At 40.6% G+C, this 22,339-nt stretch overlaps 2 protein-coding genes across 2 annotated transcripts in view; both read right to left on the reverse strand.

Annotated features, from left to right (window-relative positions):
* LOC110497391 (15-hydroxyprostaglandin dehydrogenase [NAD(+)]) overlaps window positions 1–18,202 on the reverse strand; it is a 30,245-nt gene extending 12,043 nt beyond the window's left edge. Inside the window, exons 1-4 of the mRNA XM_021573474.2 lie at window positions 17,925–18,202; window positions 17,603–17,726; window positions 15,975–16,081; window positions 13,709–13,805 (exon numbers count right to left, since the gene is read on the reverse strand). Of these exons, the coding sequence (XP_021429149.1) occupies window positions 13,709–13,805; window positions 15,975–16,081; window positions 17,603–17,726; window positions 17,925–18,017 (421 nt within the window). The 5' untranslated portion in view covers window positions 18,018–18,202. The remainder of the gene's footprint in view (window positions 1–13,708; window positions 13,806–15,974; window positions 16,082–17,602; window positions 17,727–17,924) is intronic.
* Window positions 18,203–18,978: 776 nt separating this feature from the next.
* The window catches only part of LOC110497392 (glycine receptor subunit alpha-3), a 106,224-nt gene continuing 102,863 nt past the window's right edge, over window positions 18,979–22,339 (reverse strand). Inside the window, exon 9 of the mRNA XM_036954319.1 lies at window positions 18,979–22,056. Within this exon, the coding sequence (XP_036810214.1) occupies window positions 21,736–22,056 (321 nt within the window). The 3' untranslated portion in view covers window positions 18,979–21,735. The remainder of the gene's footprint in view (window positions 22,057–22,339) is intronic.

Here is a 22,339-nt window from a genome sequence, read left to right on the forward strand (position 1 = left end):
TTTCTTATACTGTCAAATGTACAGTGACCTTCTCCACGTTTCCCTCTTTGTTTTTCATTTTCTCTCTCTCCAGCTTTGTTTTTCCTCTCAAACCACCATGTCTGTTCACCAGCATCAAAGTCAGATGTTTGAAGCTCTTTTGCTTAGAAAAGAGAGCACTTTGTGTACGTGCACTCTTTCTTCAGGTTCTCACAGCACACAGACTAATTTAGGTTCTCATTGTTGCTGCAGCTGATCACTTTGTGATGCTGTAGTTTGTCCGCCATGAACTGGAGGTTGGCGTGGGATTTGCAGAGGCATGTGTCCCTATCCTGGACTGTTGGCTTGACAACCCAAAAAGGACATATTTTGCAGAATTCATAGTAGGACTATTAGTAGTAATATTTACCTAGATTTTTCTTCAACTTCTGGAGATCACTTCCGGAACAACTGTCTGCTGCAGCCATGTGCTTCAGTGTCACAATATGTTTCCATGGTAACCAGGGCAAGGGCTAAACAGTGAAATTGAGGTATAAAATGCATCTGAAAAGTAGCTAAAATACTAGATAGAGAGGTGTTACAAAATCTGGGGTGATGGTACTGTGAACGTAACATATAAAGAAAAAAACATATTTTTAAAAATAAAATGACAAAAATTGAACTTCTATTCCTGAGGGCATAGAAGTTCCTGTAGTTGCAGAATCACCCAATTGCTGTTGTTGTTTACGCAATCCAAAAATGGGCCATTATAAATCGCAATCAGGGTCAGGTGGGTATGATCTGAAAGCTTGTTCCACTGCCAACATAACTAGCTGTTATAAAATACGATCTTACAATGTTAGGCTTTCACAAGGAAATTCAGAAAAACAGATCGGAATTTAGGTGCATTCAGGTGCGTGTGATGCGGCAATTTTTTTTCACAATAAATTTTTTTTTAAAAAAAAACAGAAGACCCCAGGATATGACGACATGTCATCTTGCAACTGTACATCAAACATAGTGATCATAAACGTTGATTTGGAAATGTGAATTGCACATTTGGACTCACAGGTGTTTGGCTTGCTTGTATGACATCAAAGCGGTTGTCGCGTTCTGACCTTAGTTCTGTTATTATATCTTTGTTTTAGTATGGTCAGGGCGTGAGTTGGGTGGGTTGTCTTATGTTCGTTTTTCTATCATTTGGGATTTCTGTGTTCGGCCTAGTATGGTTCTCAATCAGAGGCAGCTGTCAATCGTTTTCCCTCATTGAGAATCATACTTAGGGAGCCTGGTTTCACTTTTGAGTTGTGGGTGTTTATTTTCCATGTCAGTGTTTGTGCCACACGGGACTGTTTAGTTTGTGTCGTTTATTCACGTTTATTGTTTTGTATTTCAGTGTTCATTTTGATTAAACATAATGGACACTTCCGATCCTTCTCGCTACTCCTCCTCAGAAGAGGAGGACGAGAGCCTTTACAGCAGTATTTATTATAATCCTCAACATCTCATCTTTCAAAATACATCCAGTCCTCTTTTTTACAGCAGTTCCCATCACCTGGACAACAAATAAAATGGCAAAAGTTGACCAATTACTGGAAGGGATGGCAGCAACTTCTTGTTGTGAGTGGTGCTCAAGTTCAGAATGGCTGTCAATAAAAACCCATACAGCGCTGTGAAGCACAGGACCAGAACCCTTACTGAAACAGCCCCAAATCTGCCATTTTAAACTCGTATACAGCTACGAGTGTAAAGGGCTACCTAATTTACAATATATTTGACAAACTTTTTAACATATTTTTCCTGACTTTCCCAACTCACTCCGCTTGTTGTATAATCTGCAGTTCTGTCCAGTGTATCTTTGACTTGGTACTGTGTTGCTGTTGTTGTCCTTTTTAAATGTATACATCTCCTCGCCTGGGGCGTTTTATTCTCAGCAATGACATCATATATATTGTTGGGTATGTTCACCTCCAGAGTCTTGAATGATGCATAACAAAACACATCTAGTATGATTAATGACAGTCTATAATTACACTGTACGGTTTCTTGGGAGTTCTAGAGTCACACAACATGATAAAATCCCACACCACATACAAAATGCTAAGCTAGGGACCCTGGGACTAAACACCTCCCTCTGCGGCTGGGTCCTAGACTTCCTGACGGGAAGGTGGACTGCAGGAAGAGGAGGGCTGAGCACGCCCCCATTATCATTGACAGGGCAGTAGTATAGCAGGTCGAGAGCTTCACGTTCCTTGGTGTCCACATCACCAAACTGTCATGGTCCAGACAGACCGGGACAGTCATGAGGGGGGCACAACAATGCCTATTCTCCCTCAGGAGACTCAGGGGATTTGGCATAGATCCTCGAGGGGTTCTACAGTTGCACCATCGAGAGCATCCTGACTGGTTGCATTGTCGCCTGGTATGGAAACTGCTCGCCATTCGAACCGCAAGAGGGTGGTGCATGTGGCCCAGTACATTACTGGGGCCAAGTTTCCTGCCATCCAGGACCTCTATACCAGGCGGTGTCAGAGGAAGGCCCTAAAAATTGCCGAAAACTCCAGCCACCCTAGTCATAGACTGTTCTCTCTGCTACCGCACGGCAAGCGGTACCAGAGTGTCAAGTCTAGGTCCAAAAGGCTTCTTAACAGCTTCTACCCCCAAGCCATAAGGCTGCTGAACAGCTAATTTCAAATCTCTATCTGGACTATTTGCATTTGAACCCCCCTTTTTTACGAGACTGCTACCTGCTGTTTATTATCTATGCATATCTATGCATATCTATGTACATATTACCTCAATTACCATGACTAACCTGTACCCCCGCACATGACTCAGTACCGGATCCCCCAGTATATAGCCTCGTTAGTTATTTTATTGTATTACTTTTTTTAAACTTTAGTTTATTTAGTTAATATTTTCTTAACTCTTAATTTTCTAAGAACTGCATTGTTGGTGAAGGGCTTGTAAGAAAGCCAACAGGTCAACATCTGTTCTATTCTACCCACAAAATACCACCTAGCACTCTGGTATCCTGCAAACCACCATCCCTTCTGTATCTTACACCCCGAGTTAAGTCTGGTGCACATGTTGTTAATGGTTGCCGATCATAAAAATACTTGTACATTGCTAGACATGTCTGCCTTGTCGACCTGGTAGCTACTGAGGTAAGACAGGTGGTCTCACAGACATCACAAATACAAATGTTCTCATCAGAATAGCCTGGTTTGAAATAGATGATAACGCATATTCCTGTATGCAGAATAATCCAGTTACTGCTGCTGTGGGGCGAGCCCAAAGGAAGGTGCTGATTTGAGGTGGGCTGTTCATTTCGATGGATACATGGAGTCGGGCCTTTGCTGACAAGTTTCTCAAATACCAGCCCTCGTATCAGGCTTGGACAGCATTGGATAAGTGCAACTTGGTGACAGTAGTATTTGACAGAATCGGCCACGTACATACGGTGAGTGGCCTTCAGATTGCAGGCGTGCCAAAGACTAGAGCAAAGCAACTGGCCGAAGTACTGCTCTGTTTCAGCTGTTATGGGGCAGCCTAGCTTTGTGGAGAAGGTGCTTTCTGTATCCTTAAAGTGCTCTTGTATCCAAGACCTTTAATATAGTTTTTATCCTTTGTAATGTAATGTATTTGTGGATTCAAATAAAGTATTTAAAATGTGTATTTTCCTTCCCCCAAAAAGCTCCAAGATTATTGTCAACTGATACCCTTTGTACATTTCAGGTTAGGCTGCTCTTAACACACATCATGAAGAAGAGGATGAACCAAAACATTGATTTACATCAAACATACCGCGATCCAACATAGGAGCTGTCAGTCAGTCAGTTCGTCAATCAGTCAGTCATTGCACAACTTGCCAGTGAGGGAAGAAGCCTGTACACTGAACACTGCAGTGGGTCCACCTACATTCCAAAGTTCCTTGTCCCATTAGAGGCAGCTGCCAGTTAAAGCGGGGCCTGTGAGCGCCTGCAGCTTTTGCTGCGGTCGTACATCAAGCAGCATCTTGCCAACCGTTTCTTCTCAATGGTAAAGAAAACAAACTGATGTCATGTCAGCGGTGTTTTGGCTTTGGGGCAGAGATAATGTGTGATGCTGTTGTCCACTGTAGCTAGCCTATCTAACAGTTCTATCGCTGTTACATAATCATGTTCAGAGTGATTAAAACCATATTTAGCATATTTATATATTTCCAGTGTTCTAGTTGTGACACCAAGGTGGGGGTTGGTCACTAGGGGTTGCTCATGGCGTTTTGGTTCACCCTATTCTTCATGATGTGTGGGGGTTGCTCATATCGGTTGATAGTGATTGATGCCAGACTGGAGGTACAAGGACACGCTGATTATTCACGGTTGTATTGATGTATTGATGACCTTCTGTGGACACCGATTCTGTAGCAGCTGACAAAGCCACTGCCTTGGTTTTGAACTGCTGTTGTCTGATTTAGAATATAAAGGGCCCGTCTCCAAGAGGCCAGTTAGAAATGATATCTGCTTCTGTGCTGGAGGTGTCTCCCTGTGTCTCTCTGTGTCTCCCTGTTGCAACTTGTAATAAACCAGCTTTTATTTTTTTTAACTAGGCAAGTCAGTTAAGAACAAATTCTTATTTTCAATGATGGCCTAGGAACAGTGGGTTAACTGCCTGCTCAGGGGCAGAACGACAGATTTGTACCTTGTCAGCTTGGGGGTTTGAACTTGCAACCTTCCGGCTACTAGTCCAACTAACCACTCTAACCACTAGGCTACCCTGCCGCCCCTATTTCTCAATTCTCTTTTCTTTAGTCCATCTGGAAATTCCGAAGAGGATGAGACACTAAGGTTTTCAGCCATGTTCGTTTAGCGAAGCTTCAGAATCAGCTCTCTGGAGGTGAGTCAATTGTGTTGACCCCTCTGTGGTGGAGACTTTTCTGGCTTCTCTCACCAAGGGGTATTTCTGAAATTTGATGAATGAGCCTTGTTGTCAATTAATGATCTTGGTTTTGTTGTAATCGAGTTGGTTAAAAGTCTGTGTGTGAAAGTCGCTCCTCCAGTCAGCTGTGTGGTTTGTGTGCTGCAAATCAATGAATTTGGGAAGGGTGTGCCTGGTTCGACCCGGTGGGGTTCCGAGTACGCGAGTGCTCTGTGAATATCGATAACAACCCATTTAAAACCTCAAGTGGCATCTGCCTTGGCAGTGTCGTCCTGGTGGGAAAAGTAACCAATCGGTTTCAAATACCACACAATTGGGAGAGCCCTCTGGTACCAGGGATTAGCAACATCTGGACTCGTTTAGATACTGTTAGCAAAGGATACAGTGCTACTGTTTGCATAGTGTGTAGCAGGGTTGTTATTATGAACAAGTAGGGCATAACCTCTCGTGGGTAGAGCCTGTGTGGAGTGTTCGTTTGTTTGTTTGGTACGGTTGGTACCTCAGTTTGTGGTTGTGTCAGAGTGCGGGCCCGTTCACCGTAGGTGAACTATATGGTTCACTTTCATGTCTGGTCCATTACGGATCCTGTTGTCACGTTTTAGGTTGTTGGTTCACTTTTGTGACTGAATGTTCCTGAGTGGCCTAGTTTCAATTTTAACATAAATCTGCTTGATTTATGGCAAGACTTGAAATGGCTGTCTAGCAAAGATCAACAACCAACTTGAGAGAGCTTGAAGAATGTAAAAAAAAAAATAATGGGTAAATGTTGCACAATTCAGGTGTGCAAAGCTCTTGGAAATTTACCCAGAAAGGATCACAGCTGTAATCGCTGCCAAAAGGTGCTTCTAACATGTATTGTCAGAATCACCACATTGACAACAGAGTATTTACCACTTTGACATGAAAGTATTTTGTGTAGATCGTTGACCAAAAATGATAATTAAATCCATTTTAATCCCACTTTGTAACAACAAAATGTGGAAAAAATCAAGAGGTGTGAAAACTTTCTGAAGGCCCTGTATCGGAATCACCCACAGACATGGTTGGGGAATGTCTTGTTTTGGTTAGTAGCATGACTTTCACTTATCTGCTAGCGACAGCACTGAGGAATAGCATCTACAAGTAGCGTAATGATAGAATATGATGTTACCAGGTGCGCAGGGATGTGTTTACGCATCTATAAAATATTTGGATGATCTTGGACTCAGTACAACTACGTGGTTGTAAACTGGTTGAAATGATGTCATTTCAACCAGCTTTGCCTGTTGTGCTGGGACAACTTGAATCGGAAGCTTCTCTCTCTCCCTCTCGAAACTATTATGCAATGAGTAACGAACGAGGAACGAGAGAGAAAGAAATGAAAAAGAGAAAGAAGTTGCTGAGACAGGGGAAAAAAAACCTCAAAAACATCACAGAAAGAAATGGGGCGGCAGGTAGCCTAGCGGTTAGAGAGTTGGACTACTAACCGAAAGGTTGCGAGATTGAATCCCAGAGCTGACAAAGGTAAAAATCTGTTGTTCTGCCCATGAACAAGGCAGTTAACCCACTGTTCCTAGGCCATCATTGAAAATAAGAATGTGCTCTTAACTGACTTGCCTAGTTAAATAAAAAAATAAAAAAAAATAAAAAAATCTACCTCAGCAGGAGAATGATTAACCTCCAGTCTCCAGTTAGGACAGTCAACTCAGTCCTCAGTCCAAAGTTCAGTTGGAGTTTGAATTCCAGCCCAGGATCTAAACAACCTACAATGGAACTATTTCACAACTCTCTCTTTAGTTGCTCAGTGTATAAGTTTGGGGATTAGGTCCAAACAACCACAAAATCCTGTCATCCAACATCATCTATCATCCAACACAGCCACAGAACTATATTTCACCAGAACCCCATGATTGATGTCAACACACAGACAATGCATTTGAATGAGCCCAATGGCGTCATATGTCAGAGTCATGCGTCTCGCTTGTGATAAACATGTAGTCTTCATTACATTTAGATTTATGACATCTGGGAGATTCTTGGCCCACGGTTGTGAACTGAGCCAGGTGATATTTCCTCCTTCTCTCTGCAGGCAAACCTTAGGGAAACTAACTTGGAGTTGACTGTGCTATTGTTTACCATGCAGGGTCTCAAAAGTAGAGATGAGGGGATAGATATACACTGTCAATGTAAAGTGTGTGACTGAATAGAGTCACATGGAATATTTAGCAGAGAATCCACCTTGATACTAAACGGTTTGTGAATTGGCTGAGGGAGAATGGAGTTCAGGCATATCTGTGTCAAAGTGCAGACAGAGAGACAGAGAGAGACAGAGAGAGACAGTTAGTGATAAAAAGGGAGGGAGAGAGAAAGAGAGAGAAGAGAAAGAGAAAAGAGAGAGAGAGACAACATAAATCACCAAACAAAAAAGGAGCGATTCCCAAACCTTCCATAACAAAGCCATCACCTACAGAGAGATGAACCTGGAGAAGAGTCCTCTAAGCAAGCTGGTCCTGGGGCTCTGTTCACAAGCTGACCTCAGAAAGCCCCAGGACAGCAACACAATTAGACCCAACCAAATCATGAGGAAATAAAAAGATAATTACTTGACACATTGGAAAGAATTTACAAGCATTACGCTACACTAACATCTGCTAACCATGTGTATGTGACCAATAAAATGTGATTTGATTTGAATTAACAAAAAAACAGAGCAAACTAGAATGCTATTTGGCCCTAAACAGAGAGTACACTTGGGCAGAATACATGACCACTGTAACTGACACAAAATTAAGAAAAGCTTTGACTATGTACAGATTCAGTGAGCATATCCTTGCTATTGAGAAAGGCCGCCGTAGGCAGACATGGCTCTCAAGAGAAGACAGGCTATGTGTACAAAATGAGGTGGAAACTGAGCTGCACTTCCTAACCTCCTGCCAAATGTATGACCATATTAGAGAGGCATATTTCCCTCAGAGTACGCAGACCCACAAATTCCAAAACAAATCCAATTTTGATAAACTCCCATATCTATTGGGTGAAATACCACAGTGTGCCATCACAGCAGCAAGATTTGTGACCTGATGCCACAAGAAAAGGGCAACCAGTGAAGAACAAACACCATTGTAAATACAACCTATATTTACTTTCCCTTTTGTACTTTAACTATTTGCACATTGTTACAACACTGTATATAATATGACATTTAGAATGTCTCTGTTCCTTTGGAACGTTTGTGAGTGTAATGTTTTCATTTTATATTTTCCATTTCACTTGATTTGGCAATGTTTCCCATACCAATAAACCTCTTTGAATTTAGAGAGCGAGAGAAAGAAAGAGAGAGAAAGAGAAAAGTCACCATCCTCCAGTTTATATACTGTTCTACCTTAATCAAACACAAGCAACTATGTTTTCAGCACTGATGTTTACATTCCAAAGGCCTGAGAACAGCCTCCCAACGATACAGTCTGTTTTCGGATCAAATGATTATAATTTCTTAGAGTTCGCACTGGAGATTTCAAGCACAACATTCTCCAGTTGTATTTACAACTGTTTTATTACTGAAACTTAATGTATTACCTATGTTATTGTCAAGTAGTATTTCAAAAAGCAGACCCAAGTGAGATTTAGTTAATTAATTATTTTATTTAACCTTTATTTAACTAGGCAAGTCAGTTGAGAACAAATTCTTATTTACAATAACGGCCTACCGGGGTTAACTGCCTTGTTCAGGGGCAGAACGACAGATTTGTACCTTGTCAGCTTGGGGATTCGATCCAGCAACCTTTTGGTTACTGGCCCAATGTTCTAGGCTACCTGCCGCCCCAAGTTGGGCCCCCCGGGAAAATCATTTTAGTGGCCCCTGTGATATAAACATTACGTATTTACCTGATTTATTTTATATTAATGGTTAACAAATAATATTTAACTAATAGTAAGATATTTCTGTCCTACTAATGCTGTGTTTTTATGGTCTCCACTCTAGTTCTCTGCAGCTAATCTGGGCATATGGTCACTAGAGATGGCTTGAGCTGACAAATGAGTTAAACACTGCATTACATAGACAGGAATGTGTTTTACTAGAGATAGCTTAAGAGTATATCAATCTCTCATTGTCCCAAAATCCTCCTTGCATCTGGGAAACTAAGCCAGGGTGGGGTTAAGACAACAACCCCGTGCAGATAACGACCGGATGAACCCTTATGACGGCCCTTGGTTTGCATGGGCCATGACTAAGCATTCTGAACCAGCCATGACTAAGCATTCTTAGCGTCAGCTACATAAAGAACTCTGCATTTCTGTAAAGGTTTGGCTCTCAGGTTGACCAGTCTCATTATTGTAATAGTTAAATCGATATTGAATAAAGATGATAGTTTGAAGAAATGACAAAGTTTCTCTCACTTGATTAGAATATTCCACGACCCCCCCACTCGACAGCATAGATAACAACGTACGTTTGAAAGTACATTTCCTGCGATTCTACCATTTTTTCATGACTTATGCCATGTAAATAATATATGAGTGAGAGTGGCCAACAAAATCAATGGGGGCCACCTGGAGGTCAGGGGCCCTGGGCACGGCCATAGGATTCCCGGTTGGTATTCGGCCATGATTACTACAAGTTTAGATAGCTGGCTAGACTAACTTACCAATCCATTTTTATTTTGCTGACATGGCTAATTGAGTGACTGTCAGTGACGGACAAAACCAGAGACAATTGCTGATGCATAGCCAAATTATTCGAACTTGCACCTTATATATTCTACTACTCTAACCTTTAACACTAAGATGAGACCACGACTGAGTAAAAAAAAAAAAAAAAAAAACACAGACAGATCATTCTTTATGGGGGGAGCATAAGCTTATGTCACTTATGCCTGGAACTGGCCCTCCGCAGACCAATAGATACATAGATACAATTATGTTGAAATTAGACAAGAGCACTTGACTCAAGTCCACGAGTACTATTGCGTAAACTGTGGATCTTGGCACGGAAGTCACAACACCCCATGACCACCACAGCCCAGTGTGAGGCTTTGTCCACCTGTCTGGACTCCGCCCTCTGTCGGCATACATGTTAGTTCCCTGTGACCGCGTGTTCAAGAACCCAAAGGGGTCACGGGAAGGGAAATCTATGCTGCTTACCAGACCAGAGGTCTCATTTATCAACCATGCATAGGCACAAATCTGTGTGTAAACCATGCATTGAAAAACGTCCACGCAGTGTGAAATTGATCAATATGAACGTTTGCTTGAGAGTGTGTGTAAATGTACACACAGCCAGGACCATGCGTACGCACAGGACCAAGTGGTGGATTAAGGAAACTGCTTGTCAAGCGTAGAATGGGGAAAATGTGTTGAAATTGTGAGAGTAATAATTCAATCATTTTTCAATTTTGATTGCATTTCCATTGGGAATGCATGAAACATCGCTTGGCTCGCTATATAATTTGACCACATCAGTGCATTGGTTACAATAATAATCCATATAAAGTACAGTAATTTGTTAAAATGAGAGGTACGTGTCAAAGTGAAACCATTGTTGACATTCTATAAGACTGAGATAATGGGAAATTGCATGAGAGACGGCTAACCTTGCTCTGTTGAAAGATTTGGCACACGCTGCATTTTGCAGAGAGCGAGTTTATAGAGACAGGTGGCACATTTTCTGCATTAAGTACAGATTGGCTCATCAGATATTGTTACCAAAAAACAATCGTATAGGATTTTTGAGAAGATTTAAGACGTACTTTAAAAAAGGCAAATGCATACCATTCCGGTGCACATCCAAGTGCTATCCACCCTTTGGTTTTTGGCAACAGACACTTTTCAGGGGGGGGGGGCTTGCCGATCACAGCCCTCCATGAGCCAATATTTTCGATGCAATCATCAGCAAAACAAACGTTAACACATACAATTTCCATGCACCATCTCACAACAGGTGGGTTCCCAAACATGAAGGGAGCAATAGACGGCACCCACATCAGCATAACATCATCATCCTAAACGATTTCAACTATGTGAACAGAAATGGATGGATGGATGGATGGCTTATTGGCAAGTGTTGCCTGCTCATTTGAAGTATATTTACCATTGCGAAGGCAACTTGAATTGTCCCAATGGTCCTTTTTTGTAGTTTTTTTCCCCTTTGTTTTTTTTGTGGTTGCGCCGTTGTATTTCATGGTACGGATTTCCCCCTCGGGCTTTAAAGGGAGGATTTTGACCATATATGGTTAATTAGGGCGTTTCAAAATGCAAACAGCCAAGGTTGTGCTGCAGTACTGAGGCTGACAACAATTGATATTTACCAATGGTTATCTCCTACCAGTGTGGGTATGACGCTTGTAGAATTGTTTGATAAATCAATATTTTTCTATGAGTGCCACCATTCTAAATTCCATGTGTTAGTCCAAACCCCACCCAGCTGGTATTCAAGGCAGACTTGAGAAAACGCAGAAAGCATTTGAAAGATTTTGAATAGTATGTGAACCCAGGTGTGCTGCTTATATGAAAACAGATTTAGTGACACTTGACTGAGTCTCACAGTCAGTGGGCTGTCTGTCATGGCATTACTGTCTCCATTCCAACAAATCTCTCCCAATCCAACACAGCCCACCACACACCAAATTGAACCCCCCCGGATCAAGATGTAAGCCACTGAACCACAGACAGACATTCAGACAATTCTTGCACAAAGTGGTTGCGCTAGCTGACTCGGATTGCACTAATAACATGCTTTCTCAATCTCCACATGATGCTGTGGAGAAAGATTGAAAAATGAGAAGTACTGTAGTTGTTAGTTTTCTGACTGAGGCGATGGAACAGCCTTAACCTACCCCACTAAGCAAATAGTAGAGGCACACAGCAATGCTTATTGTCCACTGTGAAAACAGCATCAAACTCTAATCTATCAAGCGGTAATGTTGTAATGTTTGCTTTCCACCTGTGTTATGTTGTGTTATGGTACCACTGTGTAACCATATTGTACCAAAACAAAGGCTTGGGAATTTCAACAATAACAGTGAATGAAGTCAATGTGGTTCTTTATAGCTGATGACCTGTGACATATTCCATTAGCTAGGGGTTGCTCACATCAGCTGAAAGCAACCGCATTGCCAAAGACATAGCTAGTCATTCCCACATCCACATACACCACTGTTTCCCTTTTTCTTATGTCTGTGAAGGCTTCAATGTACACTGCTCAAAAAATAAAGGGAACACTAAAATAACACATCCTAGATCTGAATGAATGAAATATTCTTATTAAATACTTTTTTCTTTACATAGTTGAATGTGCTGACAACAAAATCACACAAAAATGATCAATGGAAATCAAATTTATCAACCCATGGAGGTCTGGATTTGGAGTCACACTCAAAATTAAAGTGGAAAACCACACTACAGGCTGATCCAACTTTGATGTAATGTACTTAAATCAAGTCAAAATGTGGCTCAGTAGTGTGTGTGGCCTCCACGTGCCTGTATGACCTCCCTACAACGCCTGGGCATGCTCCTGATGAGGTGGCGGATGGTCTCCTGAGGGATCTCCTCCCAGACCTGGACTAAAGCATCCGCCAACTCCTGGACAGTCTGTGGTGAAATGTGGCGTTGGTGGATGGAGCGAGACATGATGTCCCAGATGTGCTCAATTGGATTCAGGTCTGGGGAACGGGTGGGCCAGTCCATAGCATCAATGCCTTCCTCTTGCAGGAACTGCTGACACACTCCAGCCACATGAGGTCTAGCATTGTCTTACATTAGGAGGAACCCAGGGCCAACCGCACCAGCATATGGTCTCACAAGGGGGCTGAGGATCTCATCTCGGTACCTAATGGCAGTCAGGCTACCTCTGGCGAGCACATGGAGGGCTGTGCGGCCCCGCAAAGAAATGCCACCCCACACCATAACTGACCCACCGCCAAACCGGTCATGCTGGAGGATGTTGCAGGCAGCAGAACGTTCTCCACGGCGTCTCCAGACTCTGTCACGTCAGTCACATGTGCTCAGTGTGAACCTGCTTTCATCTGTAAAGAGCACAGGGCGCCAGTGGCGAATTTGCCAATCTTGGTGTTCTCTGGCAAATGCCAAACGTCCTGCACGGTGTTGGGCTGTAAGCACAACCCCCACCTGTGGACGTCGGGCCCTCATACCACCCTCATGGAGTCTGTTTTTGACCGTTTGAGCAGACACATGCACATTTGTGGCCAGCTGGAGTTCATTTTGCAGGGCTCTGGCAGTGCTCCTCCTGCTCCTCCTTGCACAAAGGTGGAGGTAGCGGTCCTGCTGCTGGGTTGTTGCCCTCCTACGGCCTCCTGATGTACTGGCCTGTCTCCTGGTAGCGCCTCCATGCTCTGGACACTACGCTGACAGACACAGCAAACCTTCTTGCCACAGCTTGCATTGATGTGCCATCCTGGATGAGCTGCACTACCTGAGCCACTTGTGTGGGTTGTAGACTCCGTCTCATGCTACCACTAGAGTGAAAGCACCGCCAGCATTCAAAAGTGACCAAAACATCTGCCAGGAAGCATAGGAACTGAGAAGTGGTCTGTGGTCACCACCTGCAGAACCACTCCTTTATTGGGGGTGTCTTGCTAATTGCCTATAATTTCCACCTGTTGTCTATTCCATTTGCACAACAGCATGTGAAATTCATTGTCAATCAGTGTTGCGTCCTAAGTGGACAGTTTGATTTCACAGAAGTGTGATTGACTTGGAGTTACATTGTGTTGTTTTTTGAGCAGTGTATATACGTGCAGCATACAGTACAAAGCAACCGCTTGAGAAGGCTTCCATGTATTGACGTGCAGCGTGCGGTAGATAAAGTATTGATGCATGTAGGTAGCAGCCTTACCTGCCATGGATGAGACATTGATGATGACTCCTCCTTCTTTTCCATACTCTTTGCTCATATGATCCAGAGCCAGGTAAGTTCCCTTGATGACTGATGTCTATGGAGAGAAACAAGAGGGCTTGCGTTTCAATATCCAACACATACAACAGTCACACTCTTTTGCTCTTAATCAGCCTGTGGTAGAACTCTTCACTGATGTCATGTAATGTGAACTAGGTTCAACTACAGCATTGTGTAATATAATGTATACTAGGCCAAACTACAGCATTGTGTAATATAATGTAAACTAGTCTAAACTACAGCATTGTGTAATATAATGTAAACTAGGCTAAACTACAGCATTGTCTAATATAATGTAAACTAGTCTAAACTACAGCATTGTGTAATATAATGTATACTAGTCTAAACTACAGCATTGTCTAATATAATGTATACTAGGCCAAACTACAGCATCGTGTAATATAATGTAAACTAGTCTAAACTACAGCATTGTCTAATATAATGTAAACTAGGCCAAACTACAGCATCGTGTAATATAATGTAAACTAGGCTAAACTACAGGATCATGTAATATAATGTAAACTAGGCTAAACTACAGGATCATGTAATATAATGTAAACTAGTCTAAACTACAGCATTGTGTAATATAATGTAAACTAGGCTAAACTACAGCATTGTCTAATATAATGTAAACTAGTCTAAACTACAGCATTGTGTAATATAATGTATACTAGGCCAAACTACAGCATCGTGTAATATAATGTAAACTAGGCTAAACTACAGCATTGTGTAATATAATGTAAACTAGTCTAAACTACAGGATCATGTAATATAATGTAAACTAGGCTAAACTACAGCATCATGTAATATAATGTAAACTAGGCTAAACTACAGGATCATGTAATATAATGTAAACTAGGCTAAACTACAGGATCATGTAATATAATGTAAACTAGTCTAAACTACAGGATCATGTAATATAATGTAAACTAGGCTAAACTACAGCATTGTCTAATATAATGTAAACTAGGCTAAACTACAGGATCATGTAATATAATGTAAACTAGTCTAAACTACAGGATCATGTAATATAATGTAAACTAGTCTAAACTACAGCATCATGTAATATAATGTAAACTAGTCTAAACTACAGGATCATGTAATATAATGTATACTAGGCCAAACTACAGCATCGTGTAATATAATGTAAACTAGGCTAAACTACAGGATCATGTAATATAATGTAAACTAGGCTAAACTACAGGATCATGTAATATAATGTAAACTAGTCTAAACTACAGGATCATGTAATATAATGTAAACTAGTCTAAACTACAGCATCATGTAATATAATGTAAACTAGTCTAAACTACAGGATCATGTAATATAATGTATACTAGGCCAAACTACAGCATCGTGTAATATAATGTAAACTAGGCTAAACTACAGGATCATGTAATATAATGTAAACTAGTCTAAACTACAGGATCATGTAATATAATGTAAACTAGTCTAAACTACAGGATCATGTAATATAATGTAAACTAGTCTAAACTACAGCATTGTGTAATATAATGTAAACTAGGCTAAACTACAGCATCATGTAATATAATGTAAACTAGGCTAAACTACAGGATCATGTAATATAATGTAAACTAGTCTAAACTACAGGATCATGTAATATAATGTAAACTAGTCTAAACTACAGGATCATGTAATATAATGTAAACTAGTCTAAACTACAGCATTGTGTAATATAATGTAAACTAGGCTAAACTACAGCATCATGTAATTTAATGTAAACTAGGCTAAACAACAGCATCATGTAATATAATCTAGGCTAAACTACAGCATCATGTAATTTAATGTAAACTAGGCTAAACTACAGCATCATGTAATATAATCTAGGCTAATCTACAGCATCATGTAATATAATCTAGGCTAAACTACAGCATCATGTAATTTAATGTAAACTAGGCTATACTACAGCATCATGTAATATAATCTAGGCTAACCTACAGCATAATGTAATATAATCTAGGCTAACCTACAGCATCATGTAATATAATCTAGGCTAACCTACAGCATAATGTAAGATTGATTTTGCAGTTAGTCAAGTAACAGATTGTTTTGGAAAAATAGATTTTCACAAACTATCTCAATGACAAGACATTCAATGACAAAAAATACATTCAATCTAACATTTACTGGTGTTAGTCACACACACACACACACACACACTGACACCCACACCCACCCCTCTTACCAGATTTACTTCAATGGTCTTCTCCCAGTCCTTCTCATTGTTGATGCCAGCATTGTTGACAACAATGTCCAATCTTCCAAACCGGTCGACTGTACTTTGAAAAGCATCTGCAATATGAAAGAAGAGTCCAACACTTAGGTTGATTAACTATAGATGAACCCCTACAAGAAGAACACTACCAGTCCTTACGAAATGGACATTTTGTCAAGAACATTGCATCTTTATTTACATCCAAACTATCATTTCGATCCTATATCAAAGAAGAACATCTAGCTCTTAGATTGATTATACAGGCTATATTCACTACAAGAACACTGCATCTTTGTCTATCTAAGTAATAAACAAGTACATCTAAACAATTATCTAAGCCACAAAAACTGCAGTATAACAGGTATTCACCAGCACCTGCCTTTCAGCTGAAAACATTCCACAAGAAAACATTCAATTAAAAAAAATGATATAATAATAATCACCTTAACCAAGGTAGGAGCAACAAGTCAAGTAAGGTGCTTTTAAAAAATATATATTTTATTTAACCTTTATTTATACAGTTTTTTTCTCATTGAGATAATATCTCTTTTCCAAGAGAGACCTGGCCTTACTTTAACAACAAATGTCTAACAAATATCCAGTCTTACAAGACTAAATAGACTGTGTCGACGTTTAAGATTCAGTCGTGCACTGACAGTGTTCAGTGTTGGTTGAATGGACTCTTATAAGCACAGATATTTAGGTAAGAACATTCCAATGTCTTTTGCCTGGGGCGTTTTGGAAATCATGTCAAAAGTAACTAATTCATTTTCACACAATGAAAGTCTGTTTCAGGGGAGAATGATGTCTTAAAATAGGTAGGCCTAAGGCCTAAAGGTGCTCGAACATGAGAATATTCAGAATTATAAACCACTGCGCAGCATGAAATAAAATGGACTATTATGCATTTAGGCAAAATGCTAAAGTTAGACTAGACATATAGCTATACTTAATTTTTTTTTTTAGGTTAGGCTAATAACTATAATAACCTCTAAAGAAAAAATAGCAGTACCATAGTAAAGTTGCAATTACCTTTGCCTAGTCAGATTGTTACCATGGTTACCCCATGGACACAACAGTATCTTCTTTACATGCTAGAATGTTGAATAACATTACATGTACTTTTACTTTAACACTAGCCATCAGACTGGTCCTTTTTACCGTAAGGAAGCGGCGATAAAATGTCCATAGGAATATATAATCAAACCAACTTTTCAAACCGCTGGTAGTGTGTTCAGATGTTTATCACCTGAAACATGCTCACACGATGTAAATACATGCAAGCGATGTATGCATACTTTCCGAGCTCGTACACGTGTTTATATTGTTTTGTGCATGCGCCAGGTGATAGAAAGCAGTACCAGCGCTTGGAACTGTATGTGTAATAATACTTTCCTGTGGATATTTTTTGTCAAATTCCTACCCACAAAACGACAAACCGCACAGACAACTGGCAGAGTAGCCTAAACTGAAATACAATTGCATTAAACATTCTGGCTTGTAGAGCTTGTGAGAGGAAATGTTCCAAATAAATATACTGCATTCATCTCAGACTTTGAACCAGAAGTATCACCGTTTTATTGTCAAGCAACCATTACCTTTAAGTTTCAATCTGTCCGTCACGTCACACTGAATGAAAATGCAGTTCCCATCTCCAAACTCTCCATCTAAAATCTTCTTGCATTCCTCTCCGACACTTTGATTCAAGTCAACAAATGCAACCTGCGGGTATAAAATCAGAACATATACAAAACTATTTACAAATATTTAAAGAGGTTCTTGTGCAACACAGTTGGTTTTGGCTCCATTACAACCACGATAGGTTGGTACAAGCGCCGCGCGTAAAATGCGTAAAGTAACCAAAACCACCGTCCATTTACGGGCGACAACAGGCTAATAACTTTATATATAAACACCAACCTTTGCTTCATTCTTCAGAAGGCTTTCTGCGACGGCTCTACCGATACCTTGGGCTCCGCCCGTAACTAGAGCCACTTTACCTCGCAGAGTCATCTTTTACGCTTCATCTGGCTGCGACACCCGCGCTGCTTTATGTAGGCTCCTATATCATCTGGTACATTAGTTGTCAGAAAAGGGGCGTGTGGTGTATGTAGCGCTAAATAAACACACGGCGGATAATTACGCCGTCTCGTCTTTCACCTTTTTCATATTCCAAACCGACCTCCTAATGAGATAGTCCTGCAGTAGAAGCTCACTACTGGCATTATATAATTACATATTGCTCAATTTAATATGTTCTCTGTGACTGGCAACAAACAGCATGAGGGAATATCTACTGCTATGCTCTTCATATTGGGCAACCATGCAGTGACGTCATAAAGCTCGCTATTGGCAGGCCTACAGTCTGTTTTGAAAGGCAATAGTTTAACGTTAGATTGGGAATGCATTTTTATAACGTTGAGATATAGACCTACAGTATATGGTATCCCTTTATTTGACCATTTGCCTCCGTCAAGAGGCCTGAAACAACCACCGGAGCCACTGCCTCTGTTCACCCCGCTAACATCCAGAAGGCGATGTCAGTACAGGTGCATCAAAGCCATCAGACTGTTAAATAGCCATCACTAGCTGGCTACAGTACCACCCAGGTTACTCAACCCTGCACCTTTGAGCTGCTGCCCTATGTACATAGTCATGGAATCACTTGTCACTTTAATAATGGAACACTAGTCACTTTAATAATGTTAACCTACTCTTTTACTCATTTTATGTGTATACATTATACTTTATTTTGGTCAATGCCCCCCCCCCCCTCCAAAATTGCTTGTCCTAAGATGTATATATTTATTCATTTAATTATTTTACTTTTTAGATTTGTGTGTATTGTTGTGAATTGTTAGATACTACTGCACTGTTGGAGCTAGGAACCAACTCTGTGTGATCCTCTGAACTGATACCGTAACAAAGACACAAAATGACAAAATCTTCATTTAGAAATGTAACCTTTTTTTTCTCAATCTTTTTGTTTCTCTCCAAAGGACCTTTATTAGATTTATGAAAAGTATTTACAGATGTACATTATAATGGGAAAAAAAAGCACATGTGTTCTTCTCATCATCACAGCAGCAACTAAAACACAGGTCAAACACAAGTTCAAAAATAAATCTATTGATATTGAATTCAGTTCATGCATCTAACATTTAATAATACTGTCATTTTTTTGGTACAAAATAAAGTATTTAAATACACTTGCAATAGAAATGTACATGAAACATATATTAATTCATCATTCACATTGTGTATAACTGTGTCAAATACTAATAGTGGTATTAAGTGGTATTCAAATCTGTAGAACTATATGAAAGCTTTGTCACTTTATGAAGGAATGTGGGAGTATAGATATGTTTTTACTACCAAAAGTATATGGCACAGTATCTCTTCAGAGATTGAATCAGTAGTTGTTTTTAAATAGTGTAAAATTCTGGAAATGCCTTACCAAATATCTTTCAAAAAACATCACAACAGTCTTGGAGTACAAGAACCCATCAACCATATAGAAAAAGGAGAGGAGATTGATATATTGCATGTATGTATCCATAAATATATTTATTTTATTGTCTTCTCCATTATGAGTCAGCTTAAAATTGGGTCAGGTCTTTACACTGCAGTTTTATACTGTCTCTGTGTGTCATCAGGTTTGATCAAACACAAGAATAGGATACGACTGAATCATTGTCCATTTGTCCGATATTCTGATAATTTGTCTGTTCATTGTCTGTTGTTGATAATAATTTCAGTATATCAACATACCGTACAAAGTAAACAACCCCTCATTTCTATAATTATTTTTTAAATATAGTTAAATAAAATGTTACTTCAACATAACAATTACAATCTATTCTAAATTCTTTCTTCAACTTTATACATGCACTTTTACCCCCCAACTTATGGAGAGTGTGAATTCCTTTCATTTAAAAGTCATATATCCCATACATGTAACTATTCAAATATTAGTACTCTGGATACTGAACTTAGATCAGTTATAACTTAATTGTGATGGTGCTCCCCAGGGTTGTGTACCGCGACCAACACAAGTTTCTGAGTGATATGCTTAGTGACACCAGAGCAATGGTAATTCATGATCAAATAAAGATTATATTGAAAGGCAAGTTGTAAACCAAGAAGTGAAAGGCCTGATTCAGGCTGTGTATAGTATTATGGCTATATACTGTTAAAGTAACTGCCCAGTGAAAATCTCCCTTTTAAAAGTTCATATTCTGTTATTTCCATATAATGTTGCTGGCTCATCCTACACGTGTACGTGACCAAAGCATACATTGGAGAAGAAAAAAAAACACTTCAAAAACCCCACCTCAAACTTGTATCTCAAACAGACCGTTTAAAAAAATGCTTGCCATTTCCTCATAGAACATGTCATCTCCCTGATCAGCGGTCTACTTAAGTTAATATTGTTATACGCCCACACCATTCTGTTGTTGGGGTACGTCCACACACTTCAAACACAGAAAACCGGCTTTTAAAAAAAAAACATACTTCATTAAAAACATTAAACAAAGAAAACCATTTCACTCCCATCGTAAGAAATTATAGGTCATGGTTAATTGAAATCTGGAAAAAAACTCGGCAGTTACTTTAATGATATCCTCAGCCTTCCAAATTCACAGTGGGGATTCATGGCGACTACATCGGTATCAAATCTCTCTTTTTATATTCTATTTTCATGTTGTTCATTTAGTTTTTCTCAGTAGGTTACCTCTTTGGTCGATCCTTTGTTAGCTTGTGTTGAGATTCTAGGTAATTTAAGGTGGATGCTTTCACATATTTTGACCCCTGTTTGACTTGAGTGTTTCGGCAGTGGTTTGTTTGACCGAGTGAACGGAACAGTGAATCATCATTTTGTGGAAATAAGGAAATGAAGGAAACGAAGGTAAGAAAAAAAACATGTTAACACCGTAGTTGAGTTTGTGCTGAGTGTGGACCTGGGGAGTTGAATCACTCAACAAAGTCACAAAGAGGTTAATTACGTTTCTGTACGTGATGAGTAGCACTAGGGACGGGACATTTAACCCACAATAGTGAGTTGGAAATGTGTCAAAGTGGCAGCTTTTTATGTCTGAGAATTATAACAAACATCTGATGGTTGTAATAAAGATACACTATAATCTGGTGGAAAATCTACAAAGGACTTGAGTGTACTGGAAGTTTTCACTTGTTTACCAGTGTTGTATGGAAACTGTACTGTAATAGAACATTGGCAGTAAAGCTGTAAGACACAAGTGTGTGTGTGTGTGTGTGTGTGTGTTCGTGACAGAGGGTTTGCAGAGGTGAATAAAAGCATTGCTCCTGTTCTGACTGCACATTGTGTGGGATGGTGAAGTGGGACTCGTCCGATACTCCAAACTGGTCTCCAGTTGCATAGTGAGCACGGTGTCTGTCCTCTCTTGTTGTTGTTGGGTGATACGGACATAACTCTGCTCTGTAAATACTCAGTTCATCTCCCGAGTGTAAGTCATCTCCTTAATCCTCTTTTTTAAAACCTTGGCAGGGCTTTGTTTTGGAACCCCAGGTAGTTGGTGAACTGCCAAATGTTAATGTGAAACAGTTCCCACATTGTGAGGAGGGACCGGAGTCTACTTTCCCCATGTGTCATTGTACTGTACTGTACTGTAATGTACCCTACTGTACTGTACTGTAATGTACCCTACTGTACTGTACTGTACTGAACCCTACTGTACTGTAGTGTTCTGTACTAGTCCTTGTGCACATCCTCAGCCCGGAGAATCTTGTACAGGACCCAGTAGAAAATGTTAAAAAACAGGAAGGCCAGGGGGAAACCCGCCCGCGATACCGTGTCGATCTTCTTGGCGCGGTCGATGAACAGCTTTCTCATCTCTTCGTGGCTCTTGGCGGCCGGGTCCTTCTTGGGCTGCTGGGCGGGCTGGGGCCCTGTGGCGCCCGGGGTGCTGGCGGCGTTGTTGGTGGCCTTGGGGATGGTGCCGTCCTTGACCGCTGCGCCGCCACCGCCGGTCGTGGCGGTGAAGCTCAGGCGGCTCTCCCTCACGTCGTCGTCCTGCGAACAGGAAAGGCAGGAGTCAGTTAGATAGGGGTCAGAGTTCAAGGATGAATGAACTCCCCGAACGGGAACGGACACTCCCCCGATGGACGGCCTTGATGTGCTCCAGAGAGGGACACTGAAATGTCATCCCTCTCTCTCCATTGATCTTGCTCTCCCTCCTTCTCTCTTAAGCATGGGGGATCGCTTGCCATAGCAACAGCAGCAGCAGCAATATGACAGGCTGACTAAGTCTCCCAGCCAAGTACACTTCAGTCTCCCTCCTGCTAACACTCCAAAT

Source organism: Oncorhynchus mykiss, chromosome 19, assembly GCF_013265735.2.
Source record: "Oncorhynchus mykiss isolate Arlee chromosome 19, USDA_OmykA_1.1, whole genome shotgun sequence".
NCBI lineage: Eukaryota > Metazoa > Chordata > Actinopteri > Salmoniformes > Salmonidae > Oncorhynchus > Oncorhynchus mykiss.